Source organism: Neopsephotus bourkii, unplaced genomic scaffold (assembly GCF_033783945.1).
Source record: "Neopsephotus bourkii isolate Nb327-2 ecotype Australia unplaced genomic scaffold, CSIRO-AGI_Nbou_v1 NB_1820, whole genome shotgun sequence".
Classification (NCBI taxonomy): Eukaryota; Metazoa; Chordata; class Aves; order Psittaciformes; family Psittacidae; genus Neopsephotus; species Neopsephotus bourkii.
In genome coordinates, this window is record NW_026902293.1 from 11,467,434 (window position 1) to 11,481,677 (window position 14,244).

The 14,244-nt window shown below is 35.1% G+C and overlaps 1 protein-coding gene across 2 annotated transcripts in view; it reads left to right on the forward strand.

The window, feature by feature from the left end:
* Nucleotides 1–10,660, forward strand: part of ZC2HC1A (zinc finger C2HC-type containing 1A) — a 32,644-nt gene extending 21,984 nt beyond the window's left edge. Inside the window, exons 8-10 of one of the 2 annotated variants that reach the window (XM_061343003.1) lie at nucleotides 3,415–3,537; nucleotides 8,301–8,408; nucleotides 9,200–10,660. In XM_061343003.1, coding sequence (XP_061198987.1) covers nucleotides 3,415–3,537; nucleotides 8,301–8,408; nucleotides 9,200–9,383 — 415 coding nt within the window. In that variant the 3' untranslated portion in view covers nucleotides 9,384–10,660. The remainder of the gene's footprint in view (nucleotides 1–3,414; nucleotides 3,538–8,300; nucleotides 8,409–9,199) is intronic. The other variant, XM_061343004.1, reaches the window with a different exon arrangement.
* The last annotated feature ends 3,584 nt before the right edge of the window (nucleotides 10,661–14,244 follow it).

Genomic DNA, 14,244 nt, shown 5'->3' on the forward strand with positions numbered 1-14,244 from the left:
CATAAGCAAAGGGGCAAGAAACGATTATCTACTGGCTAATGTTAGAACCAAAAGTGATTAAATATACATGCGTGCAGTTTCCCTCTTGCTCTTTAGGTGGCACTCTTGTACTGCTGCCTGAAACTGTTGAACAGGCACATGAAGCAGTTCCTGCATTCATGTTAAAGGTGAAGACTAGGAGGAATTGGGTCTGTAGGCATTTAGTTTGGTAAAGGAAAGATTCTTGACCTTAATTTTATATGAAGTTCAACTTAAATATCACAGTATACATTTTTATTTTGTATGAGAAGAAATGAAACCAAATTTATGGACTCCCTTATTGTAAGTAATTTTTGCTATACTATTTTCTTTTTTAATTTGGATTCTCTTCTGCTCCCCGAGTAAAGGACTACTGAGAGAGCACACCACAGCATCATCAGTATAAGCTAGGTTAGTGTTAGTGATGCTTACTCTGTATGCAGAGATCAGGATGTGTCAGTTGAGCTATGCAGTGAGAATTTTCTTCTTCTGCCTGGACAGAGTATAAGCACAGACAGTTATAAATATTAATGGAAGTGTAGCAAAAGGATATTATTTCTGAGTCCTAGAGAATCAAATGAGAGTGCAAGAGTAGCATGTGTCTCTGTGTTGTAGTGAGTAGTAAAATGTTCATTCACTTGCATGAAAGTAGGATTTACTCTCTTTGATGTTGAAGAACTGGGAAAAGGAAAATTAAATCTACCTAAGTTGTGATTAGGCGTGTATTTTAAGAGTGAATCATGTTAAGATCTTAAGATTAATACATATTTTGTAAGAATATGAAGCTTAGCTTTGTCATGCATTTCTTGAGGAGCAGGGCAGTTCTAGTAAACTGTTGGAAGCAATTAGATCTTCAGAAGAAAAAATTGGGTACATTCCTCTTATCCTAAGGCTAAGCAAACAGGCAAACTCCACCCCCACGTGTAAACTGTTTTGCCTAGCAGAACCTGACACCACTGTCTGTGGTCAGTCAGGGATCTTTTGCATGTACAGATTGTCTGTGCATGGTTCATTTATGAGCTGTTTTTTTTTAATTTGGACGTGGAAAATTATGTGATGCTTTTCAGTATAACGAATGAACCCTTGGGTATTACTTTGTCATTTTTATTTTGTTTTGGGGATAGAACATACTGTTTAGTGTTAAGCTAATCTAAGTTAATCCTCCTAGGAATCGTGTCTATTAGTGATACATTTAGTACTGTCTTACAGCTGAAATGCAATGTGAATAGCACAGCTAACCAGTATCAGTAAATTTTAAATTCCACTTGTATATTTGCCTTACAGCATGTTTAGCCTTTAAAAACGTATTTTGTAAACATCTTATTCTTTTCATTAAAACTCTTAACACAGTTTCATTCAATGAAATCTAGTAAATAGGAAGTTGTCTTCATGTTCTTTGCATTTAATAAGATTCTTCTGATTGTCCTTTTTTTCATTAGTACATGAAAGACCTGTCAGTTTGGGGGTTTGGGTTTTGTTGAACAGTGGAGGAATCCTGTAGTTCTTTATTTTTATCATAACTGTTTCTAGGTTATTGTCTTCAATATTCTACACTGTAGGTGCCTGAAGTTATAGATCATGTTGATAAATTGTTTAAGGATCAGAAAAGAGCTAAGAAAAGTGTGATAGGTTGGAGTCCAGAGAAGGGCTACAAAGGTGATCGTAGGTTAGAGCATCTCTCCTGTGAAGACAGGCTGACAAAGTGGGTTTATCCAGCCTGGGGAAGAGAAGGCTCCAGATGGACCTTATTGCAGCCTTCCAGTACTTAAAGGGGCCAACAAGAAATCTGGGGAGGGGCTTTTTATAAGGGCATATAGTGACAAGGAGGAATGACTTTAAACTTAGAGGGGACATTAAGGTTAGATATTCCGAAGAAATTCTTTACTCTGAGGGTGGGAAGATATCATTTAATGCTTTTAAGGTTCATACCAGAAGCTTCTGAAAAAAATTATGTAGCAAACTTGACAGGTTCTTTCCTTTTTAATACGACGTTATTGTGAGAGCATGAAAAGTAGTATGATACAGCTGTTGGAGATACAGCAATACACAAGCAGGTTTTTTTTTTTATGGTTGTATCTTTTATTTTAAAAGCTAAATTGAGAAGAATATGCTTCCTTGACAGCAATTAGCTGTTGCCTTCCTGGCATTGTAGTTTATTAAGGTTGTATGATAAGAATCAGAAAACTGCACAGTAATTCTAAGAAATTATTTCTCTTGGTGGGAGGATGCATTTTCTTAGTTTTGGTTCTTTGATTTTGCCTTCTGATTTCCCTCTAGAGGTGGGGAGGTTACAGAACAGTTAAGCTTCTGCTAACCAGATATTTCCATCAATCTTGCTTGGTTTGTTTCTTTTATAGTTCTTTAATTTCAGAAAGATCAATAAAAAATATTTTAAGTGTCATCATTTTCCACTTCAGTCTTAAGTTACTAAGCTTTTCTTGAGATGAAATTTCAGTTATATTATTGAGGTAGGCCTGGAGATATAATAGGCTTTATGCAGTTTTTAGTGTAGGATTTAAGATGCTAGAAATGCAGAACTTTACTTGAAAATCTAATTTTCCTAATATAAGCTGTGGTTTCTGAAAAGCTACAATTTTCCTTTACACTGATATGTGGAAGGGATGGTGGTATGGGTTTTTTTGTTTAGTTTTAAACAAAACAAAACAAACAAAAAATGCAACCAAAACCAAGAAAACATTTCATGTTTTTAAAATTTATTTTAAAATTTTTGGTTTATTCTTTTTGGTTTGAAAATGTTACCCATAATAATAGAAAAGTGTATAGTACTGTCTATTGTGAGTGGGGTTTTTTTATACTAAAACAAACGTGTTTTTCTTTCAGGCTTTCTGTTCTTATCTCCATAAAAGAAAAGAGAATGGAAGGTGTGTTATTCTCTCTGGGCACAATGTTCAGCCTTTACCAAATAAAGTGAAAAAGAAAAAAATTTCCTTCTTGATAATTCTAAAGTCAAGGAGGCTTCTACTTACATCTCTGTTACCTCCTAACACCTTAATAAAGTTACTGTGGCTTGTAATTATGAGCCCCTTTTACTTGAGAAGTTTGACCTTATGTAAGCTATTCTTAAAAGATAAAAGGCCAAATGCGAGTGCATTGTGCAGATAGTGAGGATAACTGACATTAGTTTTTTTTATTTTGTTTTTAAAAAAAGTATGTATTGGAAACCTAATCCAAATATAAGTCTATGAAATCCTGTTCTCTTCAAAGTAAAAACCACCTCTTGTTTGCTGAATTATTAAAGTCTGATTTCTACATTATTTTAGTCCATGGGGATTCTTTGGGAATGTCAGTATTTAATTGTGAGTACTTTAAATTGTTTGCAATAACTTGAATAGCAATCTAGCAATCTCCTTATGAGTACCCCTTTATATATTTTAGTAGTAAGATGGACAAGTTAGGCCTACCACTGCGAACTGGAAGAGATGTGCAAAGGTTTTATGACACTGATACAAAAACAGACAGTACCATCAAAAGACCAAATGAGTTGTTGCCTATAAAGAAGTAAGTATTACAAATCAATGTGGTTTATCTGTTTTGCAGAATCTTCCTCTAAAGCATTGGAATAGTGAAAGTATTACCTTGGCAGACATCTGTCACCCAGAATGTCTGCCATATAATGCTGTGGGAGAAGAGTATATAATGTAATTAGTGTAAGCACCTGTTTTATGTTAAGTAAACAGCTTCACAGTAGAACAGGAAATATTAAGACTTCTACCAGAATTGACTTCTTTTGTTACTGGTTATGAACTAAGAGTAGTGAACATCTATCTTTGTAAACCTGAGATAAAACTGTTGAATAATGTAAAGCTTGAAGTAAGCATTTAAGCCTGATAACTATACAAATGCCTTACAGGCAGATATTTTATGACAAAGTCATTTTATTCTCTGAAAGTCAAATACTTACCTGTCTTCTGTAAGATAGCTGTGGTGCTCCAAGAATTTGAATAGGGAAGACTTTATAATAACATGTCCAGCAGTTTATTAAGTCCAACTTACCTCATATAAAGACCTTTGAATTTTCAGCTAGTTTGGAAGAAATCTAAGTTTGAAGAAATTTTATTCCAATCTTTTAAAAAGGAAATAGATACTCTGTAGTAGCTAACCCTTTGTTTTTAATTTGGAAGATGCCAAATTCAATTGGGTTGATTCTTCATGAACAATACCTTAAAGCATATTGTAAAAGAGAAATTAGTAGGGAACTATGTGACACATACATGGAATGTAATGCTTTAGGTAGTAGAAATGTGATTAAATCTCTTACTGTTATTTTAGTATTGTAACTAAAGCTGAAGTATCTTTGAGACAGAGCAAGAATATCTGAACTTAGTTTTCTATTTGAAGAAGCAAAAGGAATAAAGGGAGGTGGTGTCCTTTTAGATATCTTTTAGGTATCTTGGGGGAGGGGGGTGTTTGTTCTTTTGCATGTTGGGCTAGAGCTATAAATCCTGTGAACCATCAAAAATCAGGTCAGTTTTTCATTTTATAGTACATTATAAGATGCTGAAAATTTGTGAGTAACTAAAAGTGTTTACAATAGCCCCTGTCCATAGTGCAGTGATTTGATTTTTCTTCTTGAGAGAACTTCTGCAAGAGTATGGGTGCTTACTCTGCTCTTTGTAACTTCTCTGTTGTTCTTATTTGAATGTCTGCTTAGTTTAGGAATTAAATCTTCCTTCTTTACAGGACGTTATTTAGTATGTTACATGCCAACAGCATTTGACAAATATGAATAGCTACTGACCCCTGTAAAATTCAGCATAGCAATGTGGATGGTCACAGTTTATGATTTCTGGACTTTGGTATGCATGCCATTAGTCATAAGGAACTTATTATTTTGCACATAACTATGAGCTGTTGTGGGTGACAGTGGTAACTGTCAAGAATACGTGAAAACGTCCTGTCTAGGGAGCAAGCTTGATACTTATTGCAAACTCCAGCCAAATTGCAAATGCATAAATAGATTTTGCAAACAGTCGTAATTCAAGTAGGTGTACAACATGAGCTGAAGTCACCTTCAATCTTCTTTCTTTTGAAATTCAGAATGGATAATAAACGTCTTTAAAGGTATGTCCAGATTTGAAGAATTCAAGGTGGCATTGTTACACAGCTTCATCTGCTGTCAGGTTCCATTAATCATAGAATTATAGAATCGTAGAATAGTTAGGGTTGGAAAGGATCTTAAGATCATCAAGTTCCAACTTAGGACAGGAGTTTGTATAACCTTGCAAAAAAGAGACAAACAAAAAGACCAACCAAAACTAAAAAAAAAAAACATAAACAATGGAACTAGCCAAGTAAATAGAAGTGGCAGAGGTTAGACAGACTGGAAGAGACCAAGCTATGGTGGCAGAGGTTGAGATAGTCAATGGTGTCCAACTCTGTTGAAAAACATCTGTCTCTAGAGACCAGATTACAACTTAAGGGTACAGTTTCAAGATTTGTCATAAAATACACATGAAACCTAATGCTAATCATGTGTCTAGATCTGGGATGAATAGAGCTGTAGACCATGGTAGCCTGCTACTTCTGCTGATTTACTCATCAAAAATCTCAGAAAACATTCCAGTTAATTATAAGACTCAAAGTTTCTAGTCTAAAAATAGGTTTGGGTTTTTGTTTTGGGGTTGGTTTTTTTTTCATTTATTTTTAGAAAACTATTTGGGGAAAAGAGTCTGCAGAAATTATGCAGTAAGATATGCTTAAATACTTCAGAATCAAGACATCGTGTTAAACCTTTAATAAATGACGTTTTATTTCTTTGTGGGACTCTGCCTCCCTCAATAGACAGGGTAGACAGTGCACTTGCAATGTGGCTTTTCAATATTTTGGGGTGGTTTTTTTTTCCTGGTTCAGTCAGTGGCATCTGTTCTGTTCTAGATGCCACACAAATCATGTATATAAGACACTGATTTCTGAGAAATTTCTCCAGTATATACTTAGCATTAAAACATCAGGTGAATTTTCAGAGTAGTTAGTGGGATGAGGGTATTACATATGTTTTAGAGAACTGAACAGTTGAAATTCAAGAAAGAGTAGTGGTTAGTTTTTTCATGCCAATTTGTGTCAAATATCTAGGACTCCTAGTATTATGTTTAAAAATGATTGAGTCAAAGTACACCTTGAAGAGACTTCAGTTTAAGAAATTAATGCTGTTAATTGCAGCATGTTTGTCCCCCCCAAAATCCAGAGAAAACTGAGTCAGTAATACTTTTGAAAAAATGTTTTAAATTACTTGCAATTGTCTAAACAGGAACTGAGACACAATCCTGTTCTTTGCATCATAGTCTGATCATCTACAGTCCGTCATGATCTATACCATTTCTGTGTCTACAGCTGAATTTTTCTTTATATGCTTTTCCAGCTCCCTTAACAAAGTAACAGTACAGAATGTCCTTTCCCCTGTTGAGCTCTAATGACTTTTACTGAACTATGAGCAACGGTCTCTCTTCAGGGTAAAATCAGATGAGGGAAATAACATAAGATAGAAAATTTAGCGTCTATACTGTTGTGTATACTTGTAACAGTGTAATCTAGGTTACATTTGGAACTTTTATCCTGGAATCTTGTAATGTCTGAAAGACATAACTTTTAATAAGTTTAATTCTGATTTAAATTATGTAGTGCTTTTTCAGGGTTTTGTTGGGTTTTTTTTGTTTGTTTGTTCTGTTTTTTTTTTTTTTTTTTTTTTATTATGAAACCATCTTTAGAATCTCCTTGCTAAAAAAGTTGGGCAGACAGGAAAACTAAGGGAGAAGGCTAGTGTTTTGCCCAGTGAGTCAGAATCTTTGATGCTTCCACTCCGCATGTTACATGTAGAAGCCATTCTTGTTAAACTTGAATATTTTAGTTAAATATAGTATCACTTGATTTAATCTTAAATTTATTTCCTGATTTCAACTTTCATAGTGAATCATTTGACTGCTTTTCCCCTGAACTGTTTCCACTTAAGCTGAAAAGCAATCTTTAATCTATGCTTATAAACGTGAAGGAAGAAATGTTTTATGCAACATGTCTAAAATTCAGGAGTTCCTACATAGTTCCTCAGTTGTGTCAATGTTTCATTTGAAGTTACTGGATTTGAATGCATTTTCTTCCATATACTTTGAAACCCAAACCAAGACTAAGTTGTTTATTATTGTGAAATGAGCAGTTAGATTCATCTGAAGGGAAGAAAAAATTAGAAGTCACTTCTGGGTTTTCGTTGCCAACTAGGCTCTTGGTGACAATTTTTTTTAAATGGAGTCTTATTTTAAGTCCATAAGCCAGTCCCAGCTTCAATTTCATTTATACATTGGTGTTCCAAGTTTGAGAACAGAAAAACTTGGTGAGTCATTCACAAGATATCAGTTGCTAAAGTCTTGCTGAAGAAGAAATTCCAGTAAATGGTAATTCTTTTGAGTAGTGATGAAAAATTCTGTCATTTGTCACTGATGATAAAAGGATGCCCCTTCCAATCTTTTTTTTAGTGCTACTCAGATTTTTCAGGGAATTCTGATGTTTCAGTAGTCATCAAGTAGTGAGATGTTCTGTATGTTTAGAATGTGTTATTCATTGCATACTGGCTTCTCATAAAACCCACGATTCTGAGGAAAGCATCTTTCATAGCAGTGTGGTCATACTATTGAAGCCAATTTCAAGAACACTGTGACAGGCTAGAAAAAAAAAAATAGGCCCTAATGCACATCTGGATAGACTTTCTTTCCTCCTATTTATAAATACAATATTTATGCTTTGAAGAAAGAGGATCTACGCATCCTAAATAAAGTCTGTGGCTATGACGAAAAAGTTTTGTGACTCATTTGATATTGCTCACAAAATATTGAGAATATGGTCTTCTTTCTGCGTTTTTTGTTTTTATCTTCTTTTCACTTTTAAATGTGCAGTCAGCTGCTCTATATTTCTCTGAAAGCCCTGCCAGTCCTAAAATGTGATTCATAGTTTGTCAAGGTAGACATTATATACTAAACCACCAGTACTGCAGGATCTACCTGTATTTTGGTGTGAAAGCAAGTAAAACACATGGGCAAGAAGGGACCTGCTGTTCTGTTTTGTTTCTCATTCTAAGGCTGAAGTCATATTCAGTCCAAAACATGCAAGTTCATGCCAGAGCTCTACTGTCTTCTCCCAGTAGGAAACAAGTTATATTTTTCATGCAGTTAATTGATGTGTAGATTGTTGAGCTAATTTTTTTTATCATTGTAAATGTATGTTCTTGCGTGTATTTTTGTGTATACATAAATGATCAGAAGTTTTTCATGTTTTAGAGGTGCAACAAAGCCACGGACATCAACCCCTCCTAGTGTAGCAAGAACCATGAGCACAGGAGCTCTAACAAACAAAAGAAAAACTAGCAATTCCGACAGTTACTCAAGGTACCTTTGAATTTTGTGGATTTTTGTCAGCAATAGAACCTTAGTTAAAGGGGAGTACTTAGTACAAAAGAAATTGGGGAAAATACTGTTCTCTGCAGTTAATAGATAACTCATGATCAGTATTATTTAGCATGTTTAATATACTCAATATATCTTGCATATTTGTCATCTAACAACACCTTTGTCATCAGCTGTATTGGGTGTGCATGCAAGACTGTTAGAAATGTCAATAACTTCTTAGGATTGCTGTTGAAAAAAATAAGTGAATGGTCCTTCAAATGATGTGTGGTTCAGTTGAAATTTAGTTACATTGCATGCTAAGCATAGAAATTCTGTTGTCTGCCCTTTCAAAGGGTAGGATAAAAATTGCATTGCTGTATTGTATTTTACCCTTTCTTGTTTTGACAAGCTGAGTTTTAAGTTTTCCAGCATCCAATTTAACTACTAAATCAAATATCCTAAATTAGATATAATTAGATTAGATCCTAATTTAGATTAGATCCTAATTTAGATTTTACTAGTTAATAATCTTAATTTAGATTTTACTAGATCTAAATTCTAGATCCTAGTCGTAAATTTTTGGCATATTTTTTTGTTTTCTTGCAGGGAATGTGAATGTCTGGAGATAATTAGGGGAGTCTGTAGAGTTATAAGATATGCCACTGTAAATAAACAGGAAGTGTAAGATGACAGTAACAATAGCAGTAATTCACTGCAAGGATTAGAATAATTTTGCATCAAGTTATACTGAACTGTGTTACAGAGAATGTTCTTTCTCTGGGCATTTTCAGGTCTGATGGTAAAATTGGATATGACAGTGGACACTGCACATCCTCAGTCAATGGAAGTTCAAAAAGCAGTGAAGGAAATTCACCTGTACATTTATCGAAGTTCTGCCATGAATGTGGAACAAGGTATCCAGTGGAATGGGCAAAGTTTTGCTGTGAGTGTGGAATTCGAAGAATGGTTGTGTGAATACATTCTTAAACGCAAAAAGAAAATGAGAAATTGGGAGCATCTGCTATATACTGCTGCATGGAAAACTAGAGCACTCCTTCCAGTTAGACTTATGCTGCAAAGATGTTAAAACATTATAGTGTAATTTTCTGAGTACAATCTTCTGGTTACACAGTTATTTATAAAGAAATATATATATATACACTGTATATAAAAATAGCAGGTACCTAAAACTGTGCCATTCAAGGAAATGCTCTTTAATCTCTGGAAATACTTAAAATTAAGGTAAAAATGTATTAAGTAACTTAGGTAGCAAAGTGGTTCAGTGTTATTTTTCTTGTAAATCCTACTAGGTAAGTGATGTAAATAATTCTTTATCTAGTAGGATAATACACTACCTGTAGAGAACTAGCCATAGAAAAACTTGGGATTCAGAAGTTTCTCTGTGGAAATAATTACCTTCAGATGTGACAGTAACTTACATGCTATGCTAAGTGACAACAATATGAGGAACTCCTTACAAATTCCTAGCTAAAAGTGCAAGTCTGGATCCCTTTAAACTCTTTTAATAGTAATATTATAATTGGGCGTCCTAGGATTTAAAAAAAAAAAATCAAAATGGAATAACTACCTGAGAATTCTGTCCACATGTAAGAAAAGCAAGATTTTTGTTTGTGGCTTTTCATGTTCTATTTTCTAACCAGAACATGTAAATACTTTTATGTATTTATAAGGAAACATATGGTATCGTCATTTTATTAAGTTCCTTTTGTTCAGAAATACTTGTCTTCCTCCTCCTGTGCCCCACCATGACTAACATATCTAAAAGGTTTGTGCTTTTTGCCTTTAAGGGTTTCCAAAGGTCTTGCTCCTTTTTTCTCTTCCCTCATTTCTTGAAGGAAAGACAAAGTCTATGCTTGTCCTACCTAAATGATGAACACTTGTTTTGGAAACAAGCCTTCTTGATGTATCCAATACAATAAAAAGATTTCTGTAAAAAACTCACGTTATTAGAGCAGTAGAACTTGATGCAAGCAGTGACTGTATTTTATTCTTATTCCTGGTCAAGAAATACAGCTCACATATGAGCACATGGTGGAGAAACTGTGCTCCATAGGTTGATGTGTTAATACTTTACGTGGATTTTTTGCTATTTTCTGTGTTCCTGGGCTCTGAAGGGCAGTTTCTTGAAGGTAGTAATGGACTTTACATTAATTCATTGGGAAGAAAGGTCAGGCCCTGGAAGTTCTTGTTGTTTTTATAAATTAAACCGGATATTAAAACCATTCAAGCCACATCACATAACTTGTATCTTACTGTAGTAAACTGTTTCGTGAAGTTTTGCTTCAAAGTACTGGCACCATCTTAGTCATGGGTGCAGGAACAATCTGAAAGAATTTAATTGTGCCTTTCCCACAATAAGTACACTCAGAAATGGTTACTTTCAGCTCTCAAATGCTGTTGGTATCTATTAATATAATTTCTTTGTAGCTTATGCAAAATATAATACAGTGTTCCATGACAGCATTAGGATCACTGTTTGAATTCTCAAAACTTGTGATTACTATCAATGGGGCCAATTTTGAAGAAAGCAAGATTGAAGAAAAGCATCTCCAAAACAGGTTCCTGTCGTGGAAGATGAGAGATTTGAGAGCCTTGACTAGTCATGTTGCAGGCCATAAATTATTGATTGTTTATAATTAGTTCAGAGGTGTGGAATTCTGTTACACTTTTTATACAAAATTATTTTTAGAAATTATCCTTCATTAGCATAGTATTGTTTTATTATAATTTTCATTAACTGAGCAGGGTAGGTGGATTACTGGTAACGATACTTAGAACTGACAAATCACAGCTAAATGATGCTCTAGGTAGTTTAGGTTTTAGGATCAATATTTTGGCATGTGCGTATCTGTGCTTCAAAAAATGGAATCCTGCATCCTTTGTGTAAGTAAGCCTGCTTTAGAAAATTGGGCCATGGAGTTCTGCAGAATGAATTACTGCAAAACAAGTGTCCCTCAGCAAAGATAAAATCCAGAATAATTTGGATCAGTTAGTGAATCTACTGAGAAACCAAATCCCTTGATTTGATGAACTTCCTAGTTCTTGTTTCTACTGGAAAAAATGCATTTTACTATTTACTGAAAATGCTTTCTACGAAGGGAGAGTCTAGTAAGAAATAAGTACCTTCTAGGTTTTCCAGGATTGCTGTAACTGTAGGAAAAACATAGATAGTTTGTCCTGTGAATTGTAGGTAGCAGGTTTCCTAGTTTTCAAATCAATCCAAAGATAGTTACCATAATTTCTGATTTCTGAGCTGTTTATGTAAGTCTTTGCTTCTGGTGTAGCATTTAGTAAATTCCTCCAGCAACATATCACTTATTTTATTTACATTTCTATGGTTTATAGCAAGGACTAGACAGGAGATTAACCTGAACTAAAAGGATGTTAAGATTTCCTGAACTTTTAATTTGTTCTTACAAAAAGGTCTAGTGAAACATAAATAACTGTTGATAGTAACATTGGATAATGTGTGTGTTTGAACCTACAATAAATACAAGCAAAGAAAATATGATTGACTATGCAGTTTACTGATGTACAGTGAAACTATCAGAAGCCTTGTATTTTTTCACTTTAGCGACTGGTTTTGTTACTGAATTACATAGGTTTCTGAAGTCTCTGGTACTATAGACCATAGACTGTATTACACAAGTTATCAGCACGCATTGCTGTAGTTCCATCTCAATGTGTCATGCAATTAGTGGTTTAGGGTTACTCAAAGAATCACCGTCAAAACTATTGTGAAGAGTAGCTTTAATACAAATTTATTAGAGTGTGACTTAAAAAAATTTGATGGCAAGGTTCACTCCATTACTTACTACATGGATAAAACATACCAAGGAAAATCAAGGTAAAATCAAGCTATAAGTATTAATACAGAGACCAATGGCACAAAAGGGTAAGATTGAGTCAAGAGGTTCAGAGTGGATCCCCTTGCTTTGTAGACTGGTGCTGCTTAGGTGTAATTAAGTCTGGTCTTCATCACAGACTTGGTCAGTGATTTGTATCTGAAGAGTTACATGTGTGCCAGTTCACCACAGATGGGACTTTTACACAGCTTTTACTGAGCAGCAGTCTGTGGTGTTAACATTTTGCACTGTGAGTCAGCACTCAAGTGTAGTGTTCGCTATACTTGTTAGTCAATTTACATGCAGATACAGACACATATAAAGGTACCCATTAAAAATTCCCCTGAAGTTCAGTGAAATATGTTTCTGCATTTCTAAATGGCAGAGGGTTGAGCCTTGAGGAGTGGGGAGTCTTCAGCCAGCTCCCATTTGTTGCTGTCTGTGATGGTCTTCTGGTTATCACAAACTTGGGCATGAGGTCTGAGGAGCATCCCATTCAGAGAGAGATGCTGGTAGCAGCCCACTGCAGTCCAGGAGCGTTCAAAGGGCCTTACTTTGCACCACTGTTTATATGGTCATGAAATGATTGGCTTTAGTCAGGAGTAAATTTTCATGTTGGCCACAATCTGAGTTGGTAACTGCTAGAATTTTTTTGGCACTTCAGTAACAATGGTACCTGTTCCACTCAGGCTATGATCAAGGGAAGGAATATCCCAAGGCTGTTGGGGGATGACTGATTATCTCTGCCCTTTCTTTTCCACCTTGGCCAGGGAACAAGAGTCCCTGATATGGCCAGTGCCTCTCTTGCAAAAGTGCCTGATAGAGGTGCTTGAGTGCCCAACCTCTTACAGGAAGGCCAAGGCTTGATGGGAATTCCTGAAATTGTAGAGGAGCCCAGTGGGGAGAAATGCACTACCATACAATGGAATGTTAGGAAATAATAGATTTCATATGTTTTCATAATGCCACTACAGAACTGAACGTGGGGAACAAAACTGTTATATGGAGAAAAAAAGATAATCTGTTAAGAGAGGTGGACTCTGAATTTTGAATTTTTAGGTACATTAATGACCTAAAACTAAAACCTGTTTTCCTAGCCCTCCTGCTTTTATACCTTGATTTTTATGGCAGGAGAAAGCAGGTATACTAAAGAGGAGTGTTCCAAAATGTCTGAAGCATCAGAATGTTGCTAATTGCAAACATAAAGCTGGTAGACAAACTATGCACCACTGATGCACTTCATTGATGAGTCTAAGCTTAGCTAGTGTCATTCTTTGGATGCCTTGTTCACAGATATTTACCTTAAAAGCCCAAATTCCTTAGAGTTCATGTGTAAAATTAGGATGATGCGATTACTTAATTTAGGATCTGTATTTCCAGTTCTGTGTGTGTGAGTAAGCATGTGTTTTGTGAGAACTGGTAAGTTGCACAAATGTAAAAAGTTGTTTCACTAAAGCAGAGTTTATACAAAACAGGAGCAAGTGCTACTGGAGGATTACAAAGCCTCAGGCAGTAGGCTAATGTAGTTACTGTCCAATTAAAGTGAAATTTAGTGATGTGACTGTTTTAATGATTTCTGTACCAGTGTCTGACCCTATGACAGATTTACTGTCTGCCACTGTACCTTCCTAATGCACTTACTAAGGTTATTCCATTCAATTAAAAATAAAAAAAAGAGAAAAAGTCAAAGGTAAAATCCATATAAAGGAGCAAGGAGGAGGCCTGTTTGGGAGTCTGGCCTCAGGGTGTTTGCATTCCCATTCTGCTTTTGTGATGTCTGTGTCTGAATGAGTGCAGGATCATTTGAACTGGTGTAAATGCAGTGGAGTTATGCAAAATACCAGCTTCAACAATAAAAACAACATAGCTTAAGGTTTAATCTTTATATGATGTATCTTAACACAGGTTTATATTTATGCATGATACTCACTACCTAGGTAGTTTCAGAACTGGAATCTCTAAATATACAG